General features: G+C 54.3%; 7 protein-coding genes across 7 annotated transcripts; 5 read left to right on the top strand and 2 right to left on the bottom strand.

Moving 5' to 3' along the window:
* Window positions 1–106: 106 nt before the first annotated feature.
* MONBRDRAFT_24068 (uncharacterized protein) lies at window positions 107–4,470 on the top strand (the record flags this gene model as incomplete). The annotated part of the gene is made up of 15 exons (XM_001744365.1): window positions 107–175; window positions 469–627; window positions 712–821; window positions 960–1,239; window positions 1,522–1,613; window positions 1,689–2,092; window positions 2,171–2,664; window positions 2,750–3,085; window positions 3,178–3,267; window positions 3,344–3,484; window positions 3,603–3,725; window positions 3,824–3,898; window positions 4,001–4,087; window positions 4,188–4,329; window positions 4,412–4,470. The coding sequence occupies 15 exons, from the start codon at window positions 107–109 to the stop codon at window positions 4,468–4,470; spliced, it is 2,661 nt and encodes an 886-aa protein (XP_001744417.1).
* A 120-nt stretch (window positions 4,471–4,590) lies between these two features.
* MONBRDRAFT_36453 (uncharacterized protein) lies at window positions 4,591–6,392 on the bottom strand (the record flags this gene model as incomplete). The annotated part of the gene is made up of 3 exons (XM_001744166.1): window positions 4,591–5,450; window positions 5,593–5,767; window positions 5,887–6,392. 3 exons carry the CDS (start codon window positions 6,390–6,392, stop codon window positions 4,683–4,685), a joined length of 1,449 nt encoding a protein of 482 aa, XP_001744218.1. The 3' UTR covers window positions 4,591–4,682.
* A 1,969-nt stretch (window positions 6,393–8,361) lies between these two features.
* MONBRDRAFT_15572 (uncharacterized protein) lies at window positions 8,362–8,815 on the top strand (the record flags this gene model as incomplete). Its single annotated transcript, XM_001744364.1, has 2 exons — window positions 8,362–8,559; window positions 8,666–8,815. Coding segments are annotated over 2 exons (348 nt in total), but the record flags the coding sequence as incomplete, so codon positions are not given.
* A 1,408-nt stretch (window positions 8,816–10,223) lies between these two features.
* Window positions 10,224–13,781, bottom strand: MONBRDRAFT_24065 (uncharacterized protein; the record flags this gene model as incomplete). The annotated part of the gene is made up of 14 exons (XM_001744165.1): window positions 10,224–10,610; window positions 10,712–10,894; window positions 10,942–11,015; window positions 11,111–11,192; window positions 11,276–11,320; window positions 11,411–11,502; window positions 11,623–11,681; window positions 11,825–11,883; window positions 12,262–12,367; window positions 12,482–12,588; window positions 12,695–12,893; window positions 13,015–13,118; window positions 13,199–13,279; window positions 13,386–13,781. The coding sequence occupies 14 exons, from the start codon at window positions 13,779–13,781 to the stop codon at window positions 10,224–10,226; spliced, it is 1,974 nt and encodes a 657-aa protein (XP_001744217.1).
* Window positions 13,782–14,150: 369 nt separating this feature from the next.
* Window positions 14,151–16,439, top strand: MONBRDRAFT_31775 (uncharacterized protein; the record flags this gene model as incomplete). The annotated part of the gene is made up of 8 exons (XM_001744363.1): window positions 14,151–14,198; window positions 14,648–14,754; window positions 14,828–14,894; window positions 15,016–15,117; window positions 15,230–15,392; window positions 15,529–15,885; window positions 16,032–16,194; window positions 16,337–16,439. Coding segments are annotated over 8 exons (1,110 nt in total), but the record flags the coding sequence as incomplete, so codon positions are not given.
* A 1,830-nt stretch (window positions 16,440–18,269) lies between these two features.
* Window positions 18,270–20,206, top strand: MONBRDRAFT_24063 (uncharacterized protein; the record flags this gene model as incomplete). The annotated part of the gene is made up of 6 exons (XM_001744362.1): window positions 18,270–18,400; window positions 18,588–18,708; window positions 18,881–19,210; window positions 19,377–19,574; window positions 19,694–19,879; window positions 20,009–20,206. The coding sequence occupies 6 exons, from the start codon at window positions 18,270–18,272 to the stop codon at window positions 20,204–20,206; spliced, it is 1,164 nt and encodes a 387-aa protein (XP_001744414.1).
* Window positions 20,207–20,820: 614 nt separating this feature from the next.
* On the top strand, window positions 20,821–26,150 carry MONBRDRAFT_31774 (uncharacterized protein; the record flags this gene model as incomplete). The annotated part of the gene is made up of 22 exons (XM_001744361.1): window positions 20,821–20,877; window positions 21,069–21,137; window positions 21,252–21,506; window positions 21,628–21,711; window positions 21,820–21,891; window positions 22,043–22,084; window positions 22,227–22,306; window positions 22,408–22,574; window positions 22,651–22,784; window positions 22,948–23,016; window positions 23,136–23,310; window positions 23,381–23,595; window positions 23,699–23,924; window positions 24,044–24,105; window positions 24,224–24,292; window positions 24,401–24,475; window positions 24,622–24,993; window positions 25,143–25,265; window positions 25,385–25,476; window positions 25,670–25,770; window positions 25,864–25,921; window positions 26,013–26,150. The coding sequence occupies 22 exons, from the start codon at window positions 20,821–20,823 to the stop codon at window positions 26,077–26,079; spliced, it is 2,664 nt and encodes an 887-aa protein (XP_001744413.1). The 3' UTR covers window positions 26,080–26,150.
* Window positions 26,151–26,524: the final 374 nt, after the last annotated feature.

Here is a 26,524-nt window from a genome sequence, read left to right as displayed (position 1 = left end):
AAAAAAAGTATTTCATAGCGTTGACAAAAGGTAAACGGTTCATAAGTTTACCCAAACTGAATGTAAATTACTTCAATGTGGCTTGAGAGGATACACTTGGTAGCAGATGCTTGACAACAGCATTTTTTTCGCTCTCTCTCTCTCTCTCTCTCTCTCTCTCTGTCTAACGCGAAACGTCTTGAAAGGGCAGCGCCGGCGCTGGCGACGCGGCTGATAGCAACGTGGGCAGCCGTCAAGAATCTGTGTGCAGACGGAAAAGGGATCTGGGTTGTGAAAGTTGACTTTTTGGGCTCGTTGACTGGACAAGTGTATGCTTTCCTGTTGAGGCCGAGTCCAGCGATGGCCTTGTAGTGGAGCTCGCCGCGCTTGAGTCTCCACCACTCTTCTCTATTTCTCTGCGCACAAGCGTTGGGCTAGCTCCCATTGAGCCTTCGCCATGTCACACAAGTAAGCTTGCTCTTTTGCCAGTACCCCATTCGTCTGTGTGGAGGTGCTCGTGGCTCGGAGCCAAACTTATTGAACGCCTGTGTCAGGACTTACAATCAGGTTTGGGACCAGGCAGATCAGGAGATCCGTGATCTCCTCGACTATGAGTCTTCTACCGACCCGCGCATTCTTCCAACCAAGGTTAGCTCGTTCACTCCCAATGTGTCCATATTCTCAGATATCTTGAGCCGGCTTATCTGATTCGACTTGTGACACCACGCACAGGAATACGATTCGCAGTTCAACCATCTGGCCTGCTTGTACGTCAAATATGTTCGCATTTACAACAAGCTGTCAGAAGCCTACGATCAGATGGTGCACCCTCAAAAGCGACGGTGCGTAGCTTCACAGTGGCCCTGATGCCACGACCTGCACGCTCAGCGCGCGTGTCCATTATCGAGAAGGTTTCGTTCAACCTGTTCTCCAACTCATTGTCCAACCCATTTTCTCCTTGTGGGTGGCGTTCCACACAGCGTCCTCAAGCTCATGTTGGACGGCGTGACTGGGCGCGTGCTGGAGCTCAAGCATGCGCTAGTTGACTTGGACCGCTGCGACTACCACTACCTGGACGCCATCCTCAGCGATCTGAAACTAACGCCAGATGATCTGAAAATTTACATCCCCGGGTTTTATCGCCATGAGCAGGAGCGGGCCTTGAAGGAGCGCGATTCGGTGTTGGAATCTCTGAATGCAGAGTGGATGGCTCTCAGCCGCGGAGACGAAGCCGATCAGCGCCCGCCGCTCTCCCGAGCCGTACGCCCGCTTGCTCATCATGCTATCCGGCCACTCGCTCCCTATCACTCCCGACTCGGTTCAGGGCCTGACTTAATCAACGAACATTGCACTCCTTGGTTCCCATCTTGCAGGAGGCCATCTTGCTGCTTCAGCGACACGAGCGCGCCCGGCAAGGACGCCTGCGAGCCAAGTTTATGATGGCAAGTCTTGCCCCAGCACGCCCACTTGCGTTGAATTCGAGGACTGTGTTCCGCGTTCGTGACTTTGGCCCTTTTGATCAATCCTTTTCCTTACCTGCAGGGCATTCGAGACCAAGAACTGCGTGATCGCTTACGTGCAGAGCTCAACGAACAGCCTCCCAATCCAGAGGAAGCAGCAACCACGATTCAACGGTGCGTAATTCCCCAGGCAACACGACCCCACCGCCGCCTGACCTTCACGTGCACATGGCATGACCCATTTCGTAGGCATATTCGTGGCTTTCTGGCCCGTCGCCAGGTACAACAGCAGCGCCATTTTGAGATGGAGCTGATTGGCATGGAGCCGCCTCCCCCCAAAAGTCGTAAAGACGACCCCATCGCCAAGGCGGCAAAAATTGCCGAGGCCCGACGTGTAACTCAGGCCCAGTACGAGGCTCAATATCAATCGGCTCTAGTCAACACCAAGCAGAAAATCCTGCAAGTAGAGGGACCAGACATGAAGGAGAAAATGTCCGACCAGATCCGCGACTGGTTCATGCAGGCACGCGAACAGACAGGCGCCTTCCCCGAATTTCCAGAGGCCGAGGCCGGTGGTTCGCGCTCCATCTTTCAGCCCCCCGAAGAGGCAGGAGCCGACGCAGCAAGTGCGGACGGCAAGGGTGCCGACAAAGGTATGGCCGTCTTCGCAAGATCTGTTTTTAATCGTGTTTCCTGAGGGCGTGCCCATGTCTCACGAGCGTGCTTCTTAGGCAAAAAAGATGCTAAGAAGGACGCCAAAGGCGGCCAAAAGGACGCCAAAAAGGATGCAAAGGGTGGCAAGAAGGATGCCAAGGGCGGAAAGAAAGCCAAAGGCAAAGGCAAGGGTGCAGAGAACGAGGAGGCACCCGCTGCCGGCAAGGTGTTTGTATACAAGCCCATGCTGGAGAAGTCGACGCAAGAGTATGATCAGGTGTGGCGCAACAACCTGGCAGATCGGGGCAATGTGCTGCAAAAGCACGATGCCGACATTGTGCGCACCATCAAGCGCACAGAGGCCGAGGAGGAATTGCGCCTCGAGGTGGACGAACTCATGCGGCAGGAACTGAAAAATCTCAAAGCAGCTTTGGAGACCGACAGCGGCAAAAAGGGCAAGAAGGGCAAGAAGGGCAAGAAAGGCGGCAAGAAGGGCAAGAAAAGCGGCAAGAAGGGCAAAAAGAGTGGCAAAAAGAGTGGCAAAAAGGGCGGCAAGAAAGCCAAGGGCAAGGTATGTATGAAACCTGAAAGTTTCGGGTTGCACGCCATTCGCTATGCCCACCCACTTGCTCACTGGGGCATGTGGCTTGATGTAGGCTAAGAAGGACAGGGACATGACTGCAGACGTGCCCATTCCCGTCTTGTATAAGGAGCTGGTCGACGTCAAGGTCGTCAAACGCGTGCCCAACATCACAATGGATGAGATTGTCGGCAACTATAGTTTTCTTGGCTCGCACATTTTTGCGCAAAAGCGGGAGCCTGAGCCTTCGCTGGCGGATGTGCGGCGCGTTTTGACAGAGTACTGCATCATGCCTCTTGGTTCGCAAGCCGTGCATGAGACGCAGCCGGTCTTGGTTCGCTCCGTCCTCATGGCTGGTCCACATGGCACCGGCAAGCGATCCTTGGCCTTGTCCGTGGCCAACGAACTTGGCGTACGTCCGTACCTGGGCATGCCATGGTTGTATCGGGCTGTCCAACGATGCAGAGCACGGGCTTACTGTTACGCGGCTTGGTGTTTATGTAGGCCAACTTTTTTGACTTGTCGCCGGCCAACTTGATTGGTAAATACACGGAGAAGAAGGGGCTGGATTCAGTCGAGGGCTTGTTGCACAAGGTGAGGATGCGTTTTCCATGCGTACGGCCAAGAAAAGGAATGTTACGTGCCGTCACGGTGTTGTTCGTGGTTGTAGGTCTTCAAATTGGCCAAGCACTATCAGCCGTCCGTCATTTTCATCGGAAACGCGAGCAGCATTTTCGCAAAGAAGAAGGGTGACTCTAGCGATGCGAGTCGCTTCAAAAAAGAGCTGCCCAAGTTTATCAAAACCATTTCGGTTGGTCTCCAGTAGTGACCTTGCCTGGTGCAGCGCGGCTTGGAGCTCAGCATGAAGCGTGCGCAATGACTGGGCAGGCTTCTCACTTGTGTTGGTGGCTTGCTTTGACGATGCGCAGCCCGGTGATCGGATCGTCGTGCTGGGCATTGATGATTGTCCCTTCGCGGCCGACACCAAAGACCTGACGTCGTGCTTTCAAAAGGTTTTGCTCGTGCCCAAGCCCAATTACGGCACGCGCCTGGTGAGTCGTCGACCTGGCAGCATCTGGCTATGGTGCCCGTGAATGCAACTGGTCACCAATGGCAGGCAAACTGACGATGGCTTTGATCCCATGAAAAGATGCTGTGGGACATGTACCTGAGACGATTCGGGGCCAACCCATCAGGCGAAGTGGATCCACATTCTTTGTCATTGGTATGTGCTGCACCTGTTGCCTGTACGTTCGCAGTGCCGGGGGCTATGATTACAGCCTGATGTCTTTTGTGGTGGCCTGTGCTGTGTTGCGGCATATGTCAGATCTCGGAGGGTTATACTGCGAGCGACCTGGAGTATGCAGTGAAGATGGTGCTTACCCCCATGCGCAGAAAACAGCAAGCTTACAAGGTGGGTGGTTTCGAGGCTGGGGCAACTGGGCGGTGGTGCTCAATTCCAACAGCGATACTCTTACTTGGCGCGTGGTTTGTTTGCGCATGATTGGACGCAGCCGCTGCGTTCGGCCGAGTTTGTGGCGCCATTGGCGAAGCGGCAGCCCGTCTACAAGGAAGAAAGCGCCGAGTTTGCGAAATGGTACAGCGGCTTGCTGGGCAAGAAGCGTGAGGCCATTCTCAAGGGCGAAGATGTTTTTGGTGGGTTTCGCGACTGTCTGATCTACCTCCTGCTGCAGGCACATCCTGCTCATATCTGGGCTATTCGTGTTGGCGTTGACAGAATCGCCGGATGACGGAGCCAAGAGTGCCAAGAAGGGCAAGAAAAAGAAGAAGAAATAAGCAATTGTGCGCTTGTTTAATACATGCCAGCCATCCATGTTGCACTAGCTTGTCAGGACTCTCTCGGTGTTTGACGAGAGTCCGACTTGGGGCTGCTGTCGTTTCAGTTGATGATCATCTAGTTTACATTATCTGAATTGCACACGCTCGAAAATTGACGACATTCATCTTCCTATTCTTAGGCAGGGCAGTTCGTGTTTGATTTTTTTCTCTTATGCTTGTTCCTTATCTGAAGCGGAAGCGAAGGTTTCAAGATTGTCGAGACAGCGGTCAGCTGCCTCCAGAAGGAAGTTCTCAAACACCCGCGAGCCTGCCATATTCCAAAGGACGTCAGGCATGTGATCCGCCATGGACTGACGCATGGCCTCGAGCTTCTCGGGCGGGGTGGCCATGATGTCCACGAAGGCCTTTGTAAGCTGTTCAGGCTGTTGTGCTTCCTTGACAAAAAAAGAGAATTCATGCCAAGGCACGCGGCTGTAAAAAGGAAGGCCATCGCGCTCGATGCCGTCGGAAATGATGATGGGTATGCTATTGTAGCGAATACAATCATAGAGACGATTGCTGGACAGGGTATCACCGCGGATCATGAGGCAAAACTTGCTCGCGGCAAGCTGGTACAAGTAAGCAAAGGCCGAGTGTCCCGACCGGCACCGTTCCTGGGACCATGTCTCAAGTGGGTCAGGCGTCGTGCCAGACTCGAGGTGTTCCTCGGATTTTGATCCCGGGACGACCGGATCAGACCAGTTGCTGTAGGTTCCAGTGTGGTTGGTAGCCCAGGCCAAAGCGGCGAAAACGTTATCTGGGCACGCGCGCTCGTAGGTGGATTTGCCCGGATCGGACACGGAGACACACACATGTGGTCCCGGGACATCGCGTAGAGCTTCGCAGGAGAGGCGACGCTGGCGATAGCCAGCGCGAGCGTCAATCTGCCCCTTGAGAAAGAACATGTATGGGCGCTCGGACCAGGGACGACCCCACGCCTGCAGGCATCGAGAGCCAAAGGTGAGCAGAGTGTTACATCACAAGTCAACCAAGGCGAGATATGTGTGTGTGTGTGTGTGTTGGGGGCAGAGGGAGCTGAGCCGTTGTGGGAACCAGCTTATGGGAAAGCGAGCTGCGGACCTGTTCAGGGGTCGGCCAGAGGCGCTCCAACTCCATGGTACAGTTGCGTTGATCGTCATCACCGCAGGCATATTGATGGAGATTCATCTCCAGTGCATCAAAGAGGAGGGCGCGTGTCATGTGCGACCACACTGAGCCAGAGTAGGGTGTGATGACGGTGCATCGCCAATGGGCACTACCCACCGGCGGAGCGAGGCGGGCGCGGGTGAGAAAGACAAATGGGTCGGCGTGATCGGCGGGTAAAGGCCAAAGGAAAAGCAAAGGATGTGCCGATGATGGGTTGGCCGGGCTTACTTATCAAAGTTCTCAATGTGTCCGAGGATGCTGTTCTTGACGAGCGCCCGAATGACGTCGTTGGCGAAGAAGCGCACAGCCCAATCTGAGCCTGAGAAAACGTGATCGGCGCCTTGATAGCGCTGCCATGACTTGGTCTGGCTGAGCTTTTCAAGCAAGGAACGGAGAATGTCTTTGGTTGACTTTCCCTTGCATTTCCCGTTGCGTTGGTAAAAGGCAAGGGGGGCGGGGACGACGAAGAGCCGGGCTTCCTCCGGGTCGGACACGCGCCAGGGATGGCGTCCGCGGGCATGGTCGGCAAAAAGCATGTCATCGCCATGCTTGAAGCTGCGCCATTCCTCAATCACCTCTGGTTCGCACAGATGTTCAATGTCTAGCTCTGGAAATTCATAAACGTAGAATGGCACCCACTTTGGCAGCGAGGCCGCATCGCCAACGGGCGCCAGGGAGGTGGGCAGTGCATGCGCCAGTAAGGCGCATGCCATCAATGCCAAACAAGCGCGCATCGCGTCGTGGGCCTTTCAAACCAGCTCGCGCCTTCATCCGCAGTTCAGAACTGGTCGACTTGGCGCCAAGATCACCGCAAGTGGTCCAAGCCCCTGCAGTTGCCAAGACAGAGCAATCCGAAGCAGCCCCCTCCGATCCGTGCCAGCAAGTCCAAGCCCCAGCTCCGCCACAAGACAATTAAAAAAAAAATAAAAAAATAAAAAGCCGAAATGTACCACGCGCCCATGTGAAGACAGAGAGAGATGAGAACTTGATGAGGGACACAGAGAGATGATGAGAGAGAGTTTTTTGAGGATGGGAGAGAGAGTGTTGACATGTGAATTTGAGAGCGAGAGCCCAGCGCCCGAAGCAGACGGTTGGACGGAGGGGCGACGGTTGGACAGAGAGACAAGCAGACAAGTCAGAGCACAATGTTGAGGATGTCTATTTTCCTATGGGCTGCATGCAGTGCGTGCGTGCATGTGTGGAAGATCTTGCAGTCTCTGTAGGGATGAGCAAAACAATTGCCTGGCTTCAGACTGTGAACAACGAGTGCGCGCTGGTAACAAGTGAGTTGGCGTGCTGTTTGCATGTCTCTTCCTCCAAGGAAGCTGGCCCATCGCCAGAAGTATCGACTCCGTCCATGTCCAGCCAGCCAGGGAGTGAGGGCAGCCCCCTCAAAATCATCAAGCGCGCTCAAGCGGAGCGGGCGGCCGGCACGCCAAAACAGCTGTTGACTCCAGTTTTCTTGTTGACCCAGCACAACACACTCCTCCCTTTGAAGAATTTGTCTGACAATCACCCTCACACGCAGTTTCCATGGTACAACAAAACGTCACACAACATTACACTTTAAACATAATAAAGTGTAACAATGTATTACACTTTTATCGTCAAGGTGTCAGTTGTTGTTGATCATTATCAACAGCAAACATTCTCTCAGATGTGGTCGCGATGGTGCCATCTCTCTGGTGTGGCTTGGAAAGTACCTGTACGTTGTACACCTCTCATTCGCTCTCTCTGCCTCGTGCTTGACTTTGTGCTCTGTGTCTTGATCTCTCTTTCAAGAACGAGAACGCCGAGGGTACACGGCGGGCGGGGACTCCAAAGGGCAGCGCCGTTTTAACCCTGAAATAAGCAGCTCGGGGCAACAAGACTCGGCCCATCTCAAAGAACAGACAGCAAGCTCCCGCCTGATGCCCCATTGACCCCAAGTCTACCCGTCCACACCCGAGTTTAGTACCCCATAAAGAACACACTGACACCCACGACGGCAAGTCACACGTCGAACTCATCTCTCGCTCGTCTGCAGTTTCTTGATTCAGTCGGTGATCGTCATCAGCGACCGGATAGCTGAAGACGCGCGCGCCCCTGGTTCAGTCTGCCCTAGCCTCCTCCCTCCCTGCTGTGGAGCTGCTCCTGCCGTTCCTGATTGGAAGTATTCCCCTGCAGCGGAGCGCCCAAGTGCCGCGGCACTGGGACATTCGTCGTTGACACGGCTGCCGTATGGGCGTGCCCACAAAGAGCCCCAACCGCTTTTTTTTTTTTTCTAAAAAGCAATTTCCCTGACTGGGCTCCACACCACGCGGTCGCGGCTCGCAATCCAACAGCGCGTTATTTTCACCCTTGCCCCAGCTCCTTCTTTCTTGCTGCTCTTGGTGTTTTTATCCGTCCGCACTTGCCCCGACCCCTGTAGCTTCATTTTTAAGATAATAGCATCGGTATCTTTAACAGACGACACTTCGCATCATGGCGTCTGTGGATCTGGACAGTTCCTTGTCCTCGTTGGCTTGGCTTACACATGTTCAGTCATCTGCCGAAGCCATGACGGCCACCGCCAGGAACGCTGCAGCATCCAAGAACAACAATTCCACTTCCGGCCAGCGTGGTTCCAACAAGCGCCTCAGCAACAGAGCGCGCTCCACCTCCACCGACTCGGCCATGGACTCGGATGAACTCGAATTTCCCGAACAGGATGCCGATTCACGCATGAGCACCCCGGATGTTGATCGAGCCCTTGATGTCGACTGGTCAGAAGAAGCACGCTGCAAGCCCCCATTCTCCTATGCCACTCTTATTTTCATGGCCATGCAGCAAGCCGACAAGCCAAAGCTCGCTCTTTCAGAGATTTACGATTTTATCGTCAACAACTTTGCCTGGTATCGCATGGCTGACCCAGGCTGGAAGGTGAGCCTCCTAGTTCCCCCCGACCTCGCTGCCTGGCCTTGACGCTCCAGCTCTGTCCTCAAATTTGTTGCCTCTTGCCGCTGGCTGGTCCTTGCGTGTTTGGCAGAATTCAATTCGACACAATCTCAGTCAGGAAAAGGCCTTTATCAAGGTCGATCGAGGCAGCAGCGAGCGAGGCAAGGGCGGTTACTGGGCTTTAAACCCCGAGTACAAGAATTTCGACCAACTAGCCACCAAGAAGCGCCGTCGCTATCGCAATCGCTCAGGCGCCCCCCTCAACGGCAAGCCTCGCCGCGATCGCGACCGTGACAATCGCAACCACCACCCCCGCCGCCTCAACCCCGAGCCCGCCCATGCCGGTAGCCCCAAGCTGCGCCATCATGGTTTGAGGCGTGACAGTGGTGGCAGTGTGGATAGCGCTGGTCGCCCAGCCAATTCATCCCGCCCCCATAGCGCCGGTAGTGCGACCAGCGACGGGTTTGCCGGCGTTGACATCTCTGCAGGCTTGGGCGATCCGACGCTCTCAAACACCCCTCTGCTGCAACAGAGCGAGTCCCGCAACATGCTGAAGGAATTGGAGCGCGAATTGCTTCAACAGGATCTGCCGGTGCCCTCTACCCCCGAGCCTTCCAGCCTGCTGTCTTCAGAACTGGACCTTAGCCTCACCGGCACCCGCTGCGTCCTGCATAATCCTCCGGCCGAGCTGGACGACCTTGAGTGGCGAATGGGCCTGACGTCCTCCTTTGCCACACTCATGGACGTGACTTCAGACCACGTGTCGAATCGCCTCGGGCACCGTCTTCCCTCCGACATGGCCTATGGCATGGGTGTAGGCATGGACGATGCTAGCGCCAGCTTGGCTCAGCGTGCCGCAGCGACAGCCCCCAGCCTTTTCGACCCGGCTGATCCTCGTGGCACCCTATTTGTACCCCCGTCCCCACGACCTGGGTTTGAGGATGATATTGATCTCTCAGATGCGCCAATGCCCTCAGATTGGATCTCGGCGTGAGCTTGACGGCAAACCTTTTTTTTTTTTTTTTTTTGTTCATAGTTACACACCACGTTTTGGTTTGTTTTTAACCCCTGGTTCTTTTGCGTTTTGAAGCAGGGCCGACCGCCTTCGGGTCAGCTTTGTTGCTTTTCTTGATTTGACTCTTCTGCGCCTTCACAGGGATGTCGGCTTTTTTTTTTTCCAGACCCTGTGCGAGTACAGCCCCCTTTTTTTTCTTCTTTCTCGATTGTCCTAATTATCACACTCGACGGCAGCACATCGCTGGGCCTCGTTAGGTCTCGTGCGCTAGCTTATATTGCTTGTTTGTAGCTACTTTGTGCTTGAGCTCCCGTTATCTGTTGTTCTTTGCCCTTCTTCCAGCGTCCGCCCCTGGTGCCTACTGCGTAGGCCACTGCATTCAGAGTGCGTGCACATGTTGTCCAAGTTCCCTCGTTGGTTTTATTTGTCTTTCGCCCGCTCGCACAATCCTGTTTTTCAACTTTGGATATAAATTGACTCTTGAATCAACGACAATCTTCTCATCTGACACAAAGTCTTATGGTCACAACACATCGCAAGTTAATGCATAAATAATGATATGATCAGCGCCTACTACCGACTGTTGGCGGGCGAGAGTGCACTGTCTCATCCGATAGCGAGGCATCGTAGCAAGTCATGCCAAAGGCGAGCGCTGCGTGTCAGATCGCACGTTCATCTGCCCAAGAAGCTCCTGTGCCAATCGGGCCACCTGATCCACCAAGTCATCATCGCGTTGTCTCGCTCCAGCTGCATCAAAGCTTGCGTTGGGCATCAAGGCAGGGCTGGATGTTCCATGTTCTGGAGGTGAAGAGTGGTGAGACGACAAGTCTCCTCTATCGTCTCGGAGACCTTCGGCCTCGGAGCCAGGGCCTGGACTCTGCGAAGGAGCCTGGGGGCTGACGTGTCCTGGAACCGTTGTCACGCCTGGCCAAGTTCCCCACGATTGCGCCCCCACATTGGTGGCCGGGGCCACGCCATACGCAGCACGCGCACGCAAGCTAGCAAGCAAGGCGTTGCGCTCCTATAAAATATTACCCAAAAATGACACCATTCATGAGCACTGCCACTACCGGGCCCAGGGTTCCGGGAAAGGATCAGGAGAAGTCAGCATCTCGAACTGACCTGGCTCACACTTTGCAAGCTGAGGCGAAGCTGATCAATCTCTCGCCGCAAGTCTTGGCGCTCCAACTCAAAAGCGCTCTCGTGCCGCGCCGCGCTCGTGTCCAGACGTCGCTCAAGGTCCATCTTGTTCAGCTGCGTTTGTTTGTGCATACACACAGCCTGCCTGTCAACTGCACACCACCTCTAATCACCCAAGAAAGCCAAGCGGAGGGGCAGCAACAGGTAGCGACCTGGCTAGTTTTGAGCTGTGCTTCCAGATCTTGCACTCGAAGCTCCATTTGCCTCAAAGTCTTTGCTTGCTCGCCTACCATGCACCCCACCCGAGGCAGCCAACCAATGAGGTTGCATCTGCTTCATCAGATCACATTGCAACCAAGCCTCACTGTGCTGCCCACTCACTCTGTGGTGCGTCCAGTTCCTGCTGGTGCTGGCGCCGCACATCGTCTTGTGCCTGGCGCGCAGCCTCGTTGTTCCTTGACAGCTGACATCAGTGAGCAAGTTGTAAATGTCAGCAACAACGATCACACAGAATCGAGCACAAGGGCGTATGGTTATGGAGTGTACCTCTTGCTGCAGCTTTGCAATTTCATCGCGAGATGCTTCTAGTTCCTGCTTCCACCCAGCGTCAAGCTGTCAGACCCATAGCTAATCAGGCACGATTGTGTCGTCGATGCCAGCCCTTCCTTTCCTGGCACAAACCTGTTCTGTCTTCTCCAAAGTCAGAGCGGAGGCATTGGCGCGACGTTGTGCATCGGTCAGGGCAGACTTGACGTCTGCCAACTCCTTCTGGCCTACCATGCCAAGGGTCGAGAGAAGAGTCAGTCTTAATGTGGTGCAGAGACTGCATATGCAAAGACAGGTTGTTTGTCAAAGCAAACAAAAGAATAAAAAGGATGAAAGAACGAACTCACTGCCTTGCACCTCTACCGCGAGCCGTTCGCCAAACGTTTCCTCCAGCATCCGATTGTGTCTGTGGCAAGTTCATCCCAAGTGCAGCATAGGCCACACAAAGAACATGAAAATTCGGAAGCGTTTTGGAAGACGCTGTGGCATGAAGACGGGCAGCGGTGGTAAAATCTTGAAAGCCCAAGATCATGGGAGACGCGTGCGTACGTGAGAAGATAATCGCGCTCCTTGGTCAGACTCTGGACTTGCTGCTGCAAAATGCCAATCTAACTCAAAGTCAGAGCAGGCGATCTCGATCAGTTTGAAATATCATTAAATTGCAAACGATCCCATGCCACACCTCAGCTTTGATATCAGCAACATCTGGCCAAGTTGAGCGGTCTTGAGCATGCGCTATCGAGGCTGAAGGAGATGCCACGGGGGAAGGGCGGTGACGTAGCCGATGGACAGCATACTCGAGCTACAGAAAGAATGTATGCCAAAGCCCCAGCTGCATTAGGTACGGATATGACTAGATCAAAGGGGCGGGCAAGAGCAAGGAGCAAGGGACGCGGACAGGGGACAAGGGACAAGGAACAAAGAAAGAGGGACACGGGAGCTTGGACCGGCAGAGAAGCACCAAAAAAATGCGAGACAAGGCACACCGTTTTGAGGCGACTGCCAGCAAAGGCCAGGCGTCGGTCTTGACGGTCAAGGGTTGAAGCTTGCTGTGCCAAGACTTGAAGAAGCAGCTCAAACTTTTCATGAAACCTGCAGGGCAAGCGTATCAGGGCGACATGTCAAGAAGAGCAGGGGAAGCGTGGAGGTTGGTTGGGCGTCGGCTTTGTAGTTCAATGCAACATGACGTTGGTGAAGCGGCCGTACGCAAGGATGGCCTGTTGCATGTGACGCTCATTACGGGATCTTGTGCTGAGAGCTTGGTCAAGCTGGTACACGTCAAGCTCGCGACGGCGCAATTCGGCAACGCAGCTCTTTGGAAAAAGTACAAGAATTGGGAAAGCAATACCGTCAGCATCAGTGAGCTCAACCGAAACAAGAGAAAAGCAGAAATAGAAAAAGAAAACAAAGCGAGCAAACCTGTAGCTGATGGCGCAGCAAATCAACGTGGCTTTCAGCATCGGCAAGCTTGGTGCCGATCAAGTGGCGGGCCTGATGCTCAGCCTCGAGCTGTCCATTGAGCGATTGGAGTTGCTGGTGGTGTTGACGGTGCTTGGCTTGGATCTGCGCATGATCAAGAGAGCGTTCCAAAAGCAAACGATAGACTTGCTTGCGCCAGCTGCGGCGGTCAGCCCCGAAAAAATAGACAGCCGCAGGGGCAGATGAGCGAGAGAAAAGTAAAACAGTGGGCGGTTGGACGACTGCGCTTGGGGGGGGGGGGGGGGGACCCCAGGGCTTACCTGCGCAAAAAATTGAGGGCAGTTGATCGATCGTTGTGTGGGGGCTGAACACAAAGGGTTGAGGACAGCTGAACGGTGTTGGCTTCACGGGTCACGGCTGCTTCCTGCGTCAACACGACACAAGAGTTGTGAGGATAAAAGTGGGCTGGTGAGCGGCGCAAACGAGACGTAGCTGAGCTCTAACTTGTAGTTGAAGAAGGTCTTCCATGGCCGTAAGTCTTCGCTCAAGCAAGCCATTACTTTGCTGCAGCGTTTCAATGAGCTCCTGAAGCAAAAGGGGGCCGGGGGGAAACACAATGATGAAATTCATGGAGAATGCGCGCAGGAGCGAAGGGTCGAAAGGCGACGGACAAGAAGCGCGGTCTTCCAACCTCATAGTGCCGGGGATCATTGCCAATATAACGGCGAAGCTGGGTCATTTCGCGTTGGAGGCTGAGGCAGGAGTCACAAGCCTGTGCTGCTGTCGGGGGCACCGATCGTCCACTGCGCCAACGACCCGAATGCGCCACGGAAGCAGCCTGAAGGTCGCCCTCGGCCACGGGGGATTCATGCGTGACTGCTGGTGGCTTGGGTGTGGAGTGTGTTTCAAGATCAAGATCAGACGTGGCCGATTCCTGGAGATCCACGGCCTGGCTGCTCTGTGCTGGTGGTACCTTTGCAGGCACCTCGAATTCATGGTCGTCGCCACGGGCGGTGGTTGTGCGCGCATCGGCCCGGGCCGGTGTGGCATGCCAATGTGTGAGGTCCTCCGGGGTTAGAATAGCCATTGACGAGAACAAGTTTGACTGCTCATTCAGCGAGTTTTCTGCGCTCGGCTCAGCGGGCCGGGACCCGTGCTGTTCCGTCTCCACGGCTGCGGCTGTCGGGAGTACCTCCGTGCCAAGGTCATCGTTCGAGTCAGCCATGTCGACGAGAACGCTGGAAAATTCAAACCCCTCTTTCCACACGCCACATCTCGCGAGCCACCAGACACACGTGCTGGAATCCCAGGCAGGAACCCCACAGCACTACTCCTGGTTACGGGGCAGTTGACACGAGAAGCAGCCCCACCCCCTGCCCGCCGAACAGCAAAAAGTAAAAAAAAAACGGATTTGTAACGGTCACACTCCTTCTCTGGCTGAGTGGTTCAAATTCTCATGCACCTCTGGCTGGAGCTCGTGAGTGTGCTCTTCTCTCTGTTTGTAGTACTATTTTCTTACAGTGGATGCAACTGTTTATGACGCATCTCTGGATGTTAAGCGCTCTTTCTAACCCTCTCTCGTCTCTCTTCTCTCGTCTCTCTCGTCTCTCTCTCGTCTCTCTCTGTCGTGTGCCTCCCGGTGGCAGCCGTTGGTCGGGCGGTGAATTCTATTGGACCAAGTTGGAGGTTGAGGTCGTGGGGGGAATGGCACTCAAGACGACGGCCGCGGAGCATAGCACCGCCAATCGTCATGTCGTCAAGCAGCTTGTCGGGGCCGTCCCGGCTCCTGCGACCATTGAGGTGCGGCTGGTGGCATGCGAGAGTGTTTCGTCTTGTCTCGTCGCGTCACGTCGCGTCGCGTCACGTCGCGTCGCGTCGCGTCGCGTCGGCATTGGCTCGCCATTTCGACAAGAATGCGCGTTCCTTGATGCAGCATCGTGTGCACACTGTTAGGAACGGCGCAAGCGGTTCAAGACTCTGCTCGAAGCGCACAACATCCCAGAGACTTCAGCCTTGATGAGCGCTCAAGCCCATCGCAGCCACATGTTCCCGTCCACTGCGTACGTGGCCTATGCTCGCAGCAGTAGGCTGTCCGAGTCTTGATTGCTGCTCATCACGTGGATTGCTGCGTAGGGCGGCACACACATCCAAGCTTAGTGACGCCAAAGCGGTCAACAAGGCAGAGGGAACCACAGATAAGGTGCCAAAAATTGCGCCCGAAGAGAGCATGCCGTTGAGTGGACTCGAGCTGGAATCCCTGCTGTGCCTGATGCTCGCATGCTCACACTTGCAATGATTCCTGTCCGTTGCTTGGTGCTCAGGAATACGTCGAGGAACATGGCTATTTGTCGAGCGATCCGGAGGAATATTTCGAGGCTGATCTGTTTGTTGGAGCGCGCGCAGAAAGCATGGCAGAGGACTTGGTACGCTTAAACCAACCTTGGTGGTGGTTCGCTCAACAATTCTGCATCTGTGCCTGTGACAGGATAAAAGCTCATTTTCTCACGCGTTTCTGCACTGTGCACATCTGGTCAGGCACGGGTTCAGGCGGCCAATCAAGCGCGGGGCCTGAGCGAGTCGGACGACTTTAGCGAGGGTGATGCGGAAGATTGCTTAGCTGGGCAAACCATCATGTCGGTCGAGGACATTCAGCGACGACGAGAGGCTCATCTCGTCAAGCTGCGCCACCTGTACCATCGTATGTCCTGCATTTGATTGTAATCACGAAGCCTTGTGCCGAGCCAAGGAGGAGTTGTCACCCGTACTTGACCACGAGCCTGGTGTCTGGTGTCTGGTGTCTGGTGTCTGGTGTATTTGTTTTTCCAAACGAGCAGAAAAAATGCAACGCTTGCAGCAGCAGCTGTCTCTCAAGCGACTGGCTTATGAGAAGGATGCAGACGAGCTTCGCAGCTCGATATCGCGCGTGCAGGCGGAGCTTGACGCCGACGCCACCGCCCAACTGCGCGCGCAAGGCATGCTTGAGCCCATGGACGCTACTCCCGACGGAGAGGAGGAAGATGAAGATGCTGATGAAGACGGCACCATCCCCATTCCAGCACACCGCCAAGCTTTGGCCATGCGGGTGCCCCGGGAATTGGATTTGGATGAATTGGATACCGAACCCATTAGCCTCGTGCCTACCCGCCAAGACGCGGCATTGCTGGTTCGCAAGCTACGCACACTGCCAACACGTAAGATGATGGTGCGGATGGGACATCCCCATTGCTGCTGATTCCCGCCAGGGGCCAACCGTTGTGTGGCATGTGCATCGGTCACACCTTCGACCTGACCACCGCGCTCATTACCATCTCTTTATTGTGTTTCGCTCGGCCTCCAGCGAGTGGATCTCATGCGGAATCCCCAAAACCCGAGACTAAGACTGAGACCTCCTCACCGACTGAGACGATGGATTTAACGCGGCCCCAGGCCTTCCGATGCATATTCGAGGCCCGCGCATCGTCTGAGGCGACAGACGGAGCGGTCGAGCGTTGCCCTGCCATGTCTGTCTCGGTTTGGCTTTGGGATGCTAGGAGATGTGGAGAAAGTTGATGTCCAAGAGCCGCTGTGAGATGGGTGCCTCACACTTGCCTGCTACTTTTTCTCGCTCTAATGCTTTGAAATGTCCCTTGAATCTTCCACTAGCGCGCTGCCGTTTAGCCAATATTGTCGTCAGCATATTCTCAAGGATGAGAAGCAACAGCTTTACGTGCCCGACATGCCGGGTCGACCCCTCTTGGTCAACGCCAATACCAACCAGTCCGGGTCTGGTCAACCAGCAGACGTGTCTTCGACCAAGAGGTACACCCAAGCCTCTGACGCTGCCAGGGTTTCAGCTCCAGGTTCACGAGCTCACGAATTCCATCATGGGCACAGGTCGGGCCCCGAGGGCTTGCAAGAAGCATCAAAGACGGCGGCAATCCAACAACAAAGGGGCGGCACAACGGCCATCATACGTGGAACCATGCCGCCGGTGGCACCGGAGCAGCTCACACTGGCCGCCTTTGAACTGTGCGTGAAATGGGATTCTCATGGGTATTCCATGTTTTTTATTTCCTTCCTTGCAGCCCTACTGGCCTTTTCACGATGCTGTTGGTCGCTTTTGTTTCGCTTTAGCAACCCGCGGCTGTGTGCGCATTCATCGTCTACCACCGTGGTATGTGTGTTGGGTGCTTGGTGTTTGTTTTATTCGTTTCTCAAAGCCGAAGCTGATCCACCTCATCTTTCTGCGCGTGTGCTCTTTTGTTGCTGCCACAGGTGCCACCTGTGCGATTGTGGATGGAGGTTTGTCCTCTTGCTTGGGGGACTGTTTCGACGACTCTTCTTTTTGCTTGCATTCTCTCACTCCCGTTCTACACACACTCCACACTGGTGGTGGGTGTACTCTAGGATCTCATGGAAGACCAGGTGGAAACAACTGGAGCTGATGTGTCGTTGGTGGACCAAATTAAATCGGAGCTCTTGTCTGGCGACGTTCGGGATGCCACTGCTTGACTTTGGCACATTGACTCTGATATGCCTCAACCAGGTTTTTTTATCAACCGCTGCGCGGGTCAAATTTACATGGTTATCCATTGTCTCACTAATGATGTGGAAAAAACAGTCTTTTTCATCATGAGAGCCACAAATATCTCGCTGGCTTCAACCCATCCTTCTTGACCATGCTGCGTGGGTCCAACAGAGTTGAGGGTGGAGAAGCGCCGCGCCTTCCACACACGGAGATCAAAAGCCGCTTCCAAGGAACCTCGACGCCCAAAAAAGGGACAAGCCAGAGCGGAGGAAGGCATCAGGAAAGACCAGAGACCGAAGAACCAAAGAAAAAAGGTTTTCTCCAAGAGAGAAGAGAGATGAGCGAAGAGAGAAGAGAGAATAGAGAAAGAAGAGAAGAGAGAAGAGAGAAGAGAGAAGAGAGAAGAGAGAAGAGAGAAGAGAGAAGAGAGAAGAGAGAAGAGAGAAGAGAGAAGAGAGAAGAGAGAAGAGAGAAGAGAGAAGAGAGCAGAGAGAAGAGAGAAGAAAGCATAAGAGAGAGAGAGAGGCATCGCGTGTCTGTTGTGTCTTTTTTTTTTTTTTTTGTGCGCAGCGGCGGAGACGCTTCGGGCGCGCGCGTATCGCGGCTGATCAACACGCGGATCTGGGCTGTGGCTCGCGTGGTAAATGATTTGCACGATTGTGGCCGGTTGAGTCATCTCAGAGCACGGGGAAAAGCGGCGTCAGCACGCGATCGCGTTTGGGATTTGTTGAAGACTCAGCTCACCATCAACGGGTGAACCAGTCCAAAACTCGGGCACAGCTGGTACATCTGCCCCGAGCTCGTCGCCGCCAAGAACTTGGTCAAGATCGAGCCTGTCACGACTTTGGTGTGCCGAGTTGCATCGTTCGACTTGCGGTAGCAAGGGCAATTGGCGTGCCGAGATCTGCAAAGCCAAAAGGGCGATACGGATTTGCGCTTCGAGTTGCCGCAGGTCGTATCACCTCAGCACGTCATGGCACGTTAACACCAGCCATCAGGCTGAACGATCCATCAATCCAGTCCCGCGTACAGCAAGCCTGGAATAGACACGCGCTTTAGCCCCAGGTCATGGCCCTCGAAACTGAGCACCTGCGGGTCTTGCGACAGCACTTGTCGCACGACACCAGTACAGTTTTGACCACCCTCGCGCACGAAGCCGCCGTCACGAGCAGTGACCACGATCTTACCTCCAATCAGCCGTGAGTGGGTCCAACCCGACCATGTCCACCTTCTCTCTCTCCCTCTTTCTCTCTCTCTCTCTCTCTCCCTGCCCCACTGTCCTTTTTTTGCTGCTTCGCCATTCCCCGCTCCCAATTTCACTGGATCCGCCATTCGGTCGTTCACTTTGAAGGTCCTTCTCACCTCACTGCCTTTCTCTGAATTTAGCTACATGACCGCTGCTTTGATCATCCCAAAGGAATTTTTCGACGAGGCCAGTATCGAGAGTCGCAACGTAGTTCCGCCCCCCGTCGTGCGCGATGACCATCTCTTTGCATTCCGCGAGCCGGTAAGCGCCCGCCCCTCCCAACTCTTTGTCTAAGCCTGCACGCCGAAATTGGTCCAGTCAGCCAAATGCTTGGTACCCAGGTGGAGAAGATGTCTCACTGGACTCGTCTGCCCGCTTTGAATATTCTTGCACTCTGTGTCGTCAAAATGTGGCGTGTCAATCCCAATGACAGGGCGCTTCAGCCAAGCATTCTTGGCGCAGATTACTGCAGTCGCCGTTGGGCTCCTTTCTGAGCGGCGTGCGTCAGCGCTATCCCTTTATTCAGCTTGCTGGGCATAAAGGAGACTTTATCTCCGGACAGGGTGGCATCATTTACAAGAAATCATCTGTACTCGAAAAGGCTGCCTTGGAATCCCTCATGAGCGACGTGCTCAAGCCGATGGTCCCGCTCTACTTCAAAGCCGTCCAAATTGAAGACAGTCAGGGCAGCAAGGCCGAGTACCTGGAAATGCAGGACCTGCTTGGCAATTTCACTGATCCCTCTGTCATGGATATCAAGCTGGTGGGTTTTGTTGCTCGTGGTGTGGCTCTGCGCTGCTGAATGGGGCCTCCCACCACTCTTGCTCGTCGCTTTGGCATTTCCTTTGTCAACTTGCTTGCGTCTCGAATTCTCATGTCTATGAAAAATCTCACCAACCGGTCCTTTCTGGGGGCACACAAACCTGCAGGGCGTACGCACGTTTTTGGAATCAGAGGTGATTAAGACAACGCGCCGACCCGATCTGCTGCAGAAGATGATGAAACTGGATCCCGATGAGCCAACGGAGGAGGAGAAGGAGCACGGCATTACCAAGCTCCGCTACATGATGTTCCGTGAACGCCTCAGCTCCACCAACACGCTTGGCCTTCGTGTGGAAGCCGTCAAGGTCAGATCTTTCCGCCGCTTCCTTGGACCCGTGCGCCATGGCCACCACCCAGAATTGATTCGCCTGCCGTGACGAGTGTTACGCTTGCCCCCCGTGTTGCCATTTCAAATTGTTCACAGAAGGCACATGAGCCCCCCCGAAACGATTTTCAACGGGTAAAACTACGCTCGGAAGTTTTTCGCGTGATCGAGTCATTTTTCCCTCCGCGCGACACGGAGCCCGAGTTACATGACCGCGTGAAGCGGCGGATCCTGGATCGGCTCGAAGCCATGCGTGATAAACTTCCCGTATCTTCCTTTTTCAAGGTAAATGTCTCAATGACAGTGCCCGCGCCAGAGCGCTGGATAGGAAGCAGAAGCCAGGGACTGGGGGGGCCGAGATTCGTCGGCTGTTCCGAGACTCACATGACACGCATGCATCATCTGTGGGTGCAGTGCCACGAGCTGATTGGAAGCTCACTGCTGTTCATCTACGACTCAACTGGCAAGGCCGGGGTCTGGATGATTGATTTTGGCAAGACGTCGCGCGTGGATAAGGAAATTCATCACGACTTGCCCTGGAAGCTAGGCAGTCAGGAGGACGGCTATCTCATTGGCCTCGATAACATCATCACGATGATTGGCGATTGCTAGGCTGCCAACTCGTGAAATGATTGTCCTTGGCCTGCTTTGAATCATTTGCGTGTTAGATAAGTGTCACACCTGGCGCGGTACTCCCTGGTCTGTTTGTGTTTGTATCACAGCCAAATGTCGTTTTGTTTGTGGCTGTTCCCTCTTTGGTTTTGCTCTGTGCGTGTCTTTTGCTTGTCGAATTTCATGGTGAAAGCTCCACAACTGGGTTTCCTGACTGTTCGGGGAGCCCCGGCGTCTCAGCAGTGACTCCATCATCCACCCAAGCCATCATCGACAGTGCAAGTCACCCCCGCCAATCTCCCATTCCCATGCCACAAAACCAATTGTTATGCGTGCTTGCACATGATGCACATGAAACACGAAATCTCTGTCTCTGTCTCTGTCTCTGTCTCTGTCTCTGTCTCTGTCTCTGTCTCTGTCTCTGTCTCTGTCTCTGTCTCTGTCTCTGTCTCTGTCTCACAAACTTTTCTCTCTTCTTTCATGTGCAATTTTGAAAAAACGACGACGACGCAACCAGAATCCGACTCAACTCAACTGCCTTGTCATTCGCGCCAAGTGAAGAAGAGTCGTTCCGCTCATCAGTGCGACCTGGTTTTGTATGCTGCACCGTGAGCATGGGTGCCTCTAGCTCGATCTTGGCCCCGTTGGTCGAGGAGCTCAAGGACTCGCAGGTCGGTGGGCTGCTCGTTGTTCACTGTGCTTCTTCTGCGTGTGTGCGTGCGTGCGCAGTCGCACACCACTGCCCGCTGACTTGTTATCATTATGGGCTAACGTCGTGACTGTGCGTTTTTGGCCTCGGTCGGCCAATGGCGATGTACCTCCTGAATCGGCCTTGGTGCCTTCAAACGGGATATTGCTCCAGGTCAAGGAGATGCAGGATGTAGAATTTTGGGACAAGTTTTGGCCGACCACGGAAATGCCCCTGGGCCAGGTTCGCATGCATGGGAACTGGCACTTGCGACGATAAGCACCCCTCGCGCAGCTCTGCACCTCTCGCAGCTCCGGGCAACACGACGACTGCGCTCATCACGCTGGGCTTTTCTAGATTTTCAAGGATGTCATGCCCGTCTACGTCCACCACATCAAAGATGCCAATCCCCGAAATTTGGCCACGCTCGTGCGCCGTGCCATCCTCCAGCTGCAAGCGCTCACACGCACGGGCCTCGCAACCACGGAAAGCCGCAACATGGCTCTCAACGTGATTCGCCTCTTGATGCGCTTGGTGCCCGTCATGATGGAGGACGACAGCTGGGATGGCTTTTGGCAAACGCCGACCCCCGTCGGTGTCGTCATCACCCTGGTCAGTGTGCCCTCCTTTGGTTGCAACCTCAGCGCCCACCGTTCCACACCACATGCTGGTGCAATCACGTAGCACCGCTTAACGCACTGCCCACTGCCTGCGTGATTCATGATTGCTCTAGCCGGAAAACTTTTTGGAGAAGCCAGCTTCGCCTGGTCACCCAGCGCAGCGCGTCAAAGAAGCAGAAGAGAAGCAACAAGCCGAGGTAGCGCGCCCTCTTCTCATAGCACACGTGGTGCAGAGTCTTCACCTCACGGCCGTGGCCTTTGATTTTCCCGCCAATCTCTGATCTGAACATGCTTTGTCTTGGCAGCTGGAGCGCGCCCGCGCCTTGCACGAGACGCCCAATGTGCCTTTGTACCAGACGTTGCTGGTCGCTATTCTCGTTCGTATCAACCCCGACTGATGCATCGCACTCGAGCTAGAGCCAAGTCTTTCATTCTCTTCCGCTTTCCATTTTCATTGGCCTAACAGCACAGCTTTCATGGTGTGTCTGACCAACACGTTTTGCTTCATGCACGATATATCAAACGCAGGACTTGCTGCTCGTGCCTGGCTTTACCAGCAATCGGAGCGTGGTACGTCGGCGCAGAGAGCAATGCATCACCACACCATGCTTCCCTCAACCTGCTCTCAATCCCTGCTTTGTTTTGTGCTTATGAGAGCAACGAAACACGCCCTCACTCGCAACGACACGCTTCGTGTGGTGTGTGGTCGCAGGGACGCATGATGCCCTTTGGTGATCGGCCCCCGCAACATGCCACACCCATCGCTGTCCTCGAGGGCGCTGACCTCATTTGGTATAGTGGCTGGGACTTGTTCACCGCTAGCCCCATGCTGTTCAAGCATGAAATGTCATAATCCTGTGTGCATCCGAGGCTCTGACGTGGTGTGTTCATAGGTATGCGGGTGTGGGCTCAAAGTCCAACGTCGCGCGCGACTCGGCGAGCTTTATCAGCAATCGCTGTGAACTCCTCTTCTTGCTACTGGCCTGCATGTCCAAGCCGCTCTACACCTTTGCCCGCGACCTGGTGCCCACCAACAACATTTGGATGGCCTTTGTTGCGGGTGCGAAAACGTGTCGTCATCTCTCCGTCTGCAGGATCCCCGAATGTATCGCAAGTCTCACCTGGCCCTGGGATAGGTGGCATGCACCGCAACACGTCGGTTCTGTTGACCTCCATGTTCAACTGCCTGCTTGCCTATGACCCCGTGGGCTACGGTCTACCCTACGGCCATGTCATGGTCCCAGATGATAATCGCGAGCAACTGAGTCAGGTCTGTAGAACAGGCCATGCATCTGGCTTTATCTTCAACACTGCGCCCGTGAAAGCCGCGTGCCGGCCAAGCAGTGCGGACAGCGTGTGAAAAGGGATCGATCCTCTCTCTTGGACTGGTCTTGTTGCGGTGGACCTTACTGACCATTATCGCTATTCCTTAGCTCTGTGGACAAGTCCTCTGCTTATTGCTCGACTACGCCCCACCCTCGCACAGCGTGCCTGAGCTAGAGGTTCGTCAGCCAAGCCCGTGCCGTGAGCGGCTGATCACAAGGCTGCGTCGGCTTTGCCTTGGCTTCCTTCATCTTATTTCTCTCGTCAATTCTGTTGCCTTTAATGCTGCGACAAACAGGCACCGGGCGCAACCGACGTGGAGCCTGTGTCCAGCAACGTGCTCGCGACCTTTTTGCAAAAGTTGAAGGGCGAGGACATTACTTTTGTGCTGGACAACTTGATCCGGCTGCTCAAGAACCCATTGGAGGCCGGTACCCTGCCAGCGTCCTACAAGCAGGTCAATCTTCATCACGGTACGTCAACCTTGGTCTTGTCAGGCTTTGCAATGGTACCACCGCGCCTCATTTGTTCATCAACGCGCAGAACTGATCGTCTTGACCTGGCGCATGAGTGAGCTCAATGCGGACTTTTTGAATGAAATGTTGACCAGTGGCAAGGTTCTCCAGCTTTTGGTGCCCATTTTATACCACATCAACAAGCTGCGCGCCGACCCTACGGCCACAGGCCTCCTGCATGTCGGCGTGTACTGGTGCCTGCTTCTTTCGAGTCAACGCAACTTTGCTGTACGCTTGAATAAGGTGAGTCGGTATGGAAAATTGCATGGTTGGAGCAGCGCATGCCCGTCTCACTTTTTTTTTTTTTAATTTTTTTTTTGTGAATCCCTCTTGACCATTGGCACAGCCTTATGAGCCAGTGGTGCAATTCGAAGATGCACCTTTCAGCAATGGTTCCCACGGTGATCTCTTGATCATGGTTCTCTACAATTTGCTGCTCAGTAAGACGCCCATGGTCCCTGAGCTGGCTGTGTGCGGCATTGTCTACCTCACGTCGATCGGTGACAAATTCGCAGGCCCCAACAAGAAACTGTCCCCCCTGTACGAGTGTCTGCTGACCATCATTGTCAACGGTTGGTCGCCATCTTTAGCTGGACGGTTGTTCTGATCAAGCAAAACTAGCCGTGCCACACCCCGTACATACATGAGGCACCCAGATGCTCATTCAGCACGGTCTTGCAATCGCCATTAGTCTCGCCCTATCTCAAAGCTCTGAATCTGGTGGCCGCCAACAAACTGGTCAACCTATTCCAGGTAGGGTGTAGTTGGTGTTTGCGCCAAGTGGATGCCGCGGTTGGGACCAAGAAACTGTTTTCATGGTGCTGGCCTCATTTTTTTTTTTTCTTTTTTCTTTTGGCGCTGTCTTACCTAGGTATTCACGTCATCCAAGTTTTTGTTTGCCAACGCAACGAACCACCGACTTTGCCACTATCTGCTTGAAGTGAGTGCTTTTCTTGCCTCCTACAGCAAGACAAATCCGCCGGTGTAGCGTACTTGTTTATGCAGCACCTGGCGCTGACACGCTCGTACTCGGGGTGTATCAACGCAGAGTTTCAACAATTTGATCCAGTACCAGTTTAGCGGAAACCACCATCTGGTTTATGTCATCATTCGCAAACGCGAGGTACGCGCTGCGCTCAAGCACTTTGTTCGAGTCGCGTGTTTAGTTGCGTGTGTTTTATCGGTTGTTCAACAAAACGGCTCTTATGACAGGACTATTGCGTGGTGTTCTTTGGTTGCTCATGGCTTTACTGGCGCGCACTCGTATAGGCCTTTTTCAAGCTGCGCATGTTGACGCTTTCCGAGTCCTCATCCCAGCAAAGTCCCCCATCCACCTCGCCCGAGGTGGCCAAGGCAAACGAGGTTACCGCAGCCGAAGAGGGCGCAGAAGCCAGCGAAACCACAGGAGCCACAGACTCCCAAGAGGCGACCGCTGCCGAGGCAGGAAGTCCTCCGACCACCGTGGTGGAAACCGCGCCCATCAACCCCGGGGCCGCAGCTGTAACGGAACAGGTCAAGAATGCCCCGGCGCCACCCGGGAGCGAGGCGGTCGTATATGCGGCGGACCGGCCCTCCGAAGAGGAAGCTCAATACCTGGATGCGCAGAGGATTGGACAGATCAAGACTACTCTGTCTCCTGATGTTCGTTACAAGCATTCACCGCGGCTTGACTCCTGCTTGCTCACTTGTGACCTGTACCAAGCGTCTGTGCAGTCACTTTGCAACATGCTGACCTTACGACTCTGCTTTTGACCCCTGGCGAACCAATGCACCCCCCCCACCCTCAACAGCAAGACATCCAGGAGCACTTTACTGTCGAGTCGGGCACAGGTCACGGCAAGCGCAAAAGCAAGGGCCCCGCGCCTGCCCCCGAGGTGGTGATTGAGCCAAGCTTTGTGGCCACCGAGGAATGGGTTAGTGCTTGACACATCCTGGCCCAGGATGAAGCACCTTTTCTCCTGCCACTCCCCCTACAATCTTGGTTCGGCTGGTGAAAAGCGTTGTGTTAACCATGCGTGTTATCGTGCAACAGATGAGTAGCTGGCGCACGCAGCTGCCCTTGGGGACAATCATTCGCCTGCTCAAGGTTCTAGTACCCCAAGTGGAGAAGCTGTGTCAGAAAAAGTCAGTCCTGTGCACCCCGATAAAGCGTCGCACCGAATGGGAGATTGGGGGCCCCGGCCAACGAACATATTGTGTCCAAGAAAGCAAGCCGCAATTTGTTGTCGACTTGATTTCTTGGACACGACTGTTGTCGACCACTTGTGTTTCGGGGTGCTGATGCTTCCGCGTTTCGTCGTTGATCTGGCGGGTTTAGGGGCGTAACGCACGAGGTGGAGATTATCGAGTTTTTGAAGGACGGCACGTTGGTGGGCCTCTTGCCAGTGCCGCCGCCGATCGTCTCGCGAAAGTACAAGAGTGCGTCTTTGCGGTCTGCCACGCGCACATGGTTTTTCGTTCACCGATATAGAGTTTTGTTCAGGTCACCATTCCACTCTTGTTGTTTTGTAGATTCAACACGCTGTACCGTTTGGTTCTACTCTTTTGTCTGGTCCTTCATCTTCCTCAAGTACGTGGACGTCTCATGTGCGCGCAAGATAACCGTACAGCGGTGACCACGGCCTGTTCTCACCCAAGTTTGCGCTTGGCCAATCCCATAGGAATCTGGACCCACCGCTCTTCTTCGAAACGGCTGTCAAACTGTTCACCGTTCGTGTTGAGAACTAGATTAGAGCGCTTTATGGAAGCGTTGTGCTTTGAGATGCTCGATCAACAGCAGTGGAAATTGAAAAAGTTCTTCCGACAATCACCTTCAAATCGCACCCCTCACAGGCAGCCGGTCGGCTGAGCCAGCGTTGGTAAGAGATGTAAAATACTTTTAGAGGGGTTTTATTGTCTGACAAGCCTGGAGTCTTCCTGGAGTCTCCCTTGTCTGCTGCTGTAGACGCTGCATCTTCTCCACGTTACAGGGTTACTCTCCTACACTTTTTCTGCATCTTCTTCAAATATTGCTGCATCTTCTTCGACATGCCCTTGATCTCGTGGTTTTCTTTCGTGTGATGATTGCAAGTTGACGGCGCTTTGCTTTTTTTTTCCATTTTGCTCCCCTCTCCCTTTGATTGTAAGTGTGTGCTTGGCAGTGGGAAACGGCAGTGCCGCGTCGCTCGGGCAT

Source organism: Monosiga brevicollis, genomic scaffold (genome assembly GCF_000002865.3).
Source record: "Monosiga brevicollis MX1 MONBRscaffold_5 genomic scaffold, whole genome shotgun sequence".
NCBI lineage: Eukaryota > Choanoflagellata > Craspedida > Salpingoecidae > Monosiga > Monosiga brevicollis.
The sequence above is the reverse complement of the archived record's forward strand: the minus strand, read 5'-3'. Positions and strand labels throughout refer to the sequence as shown.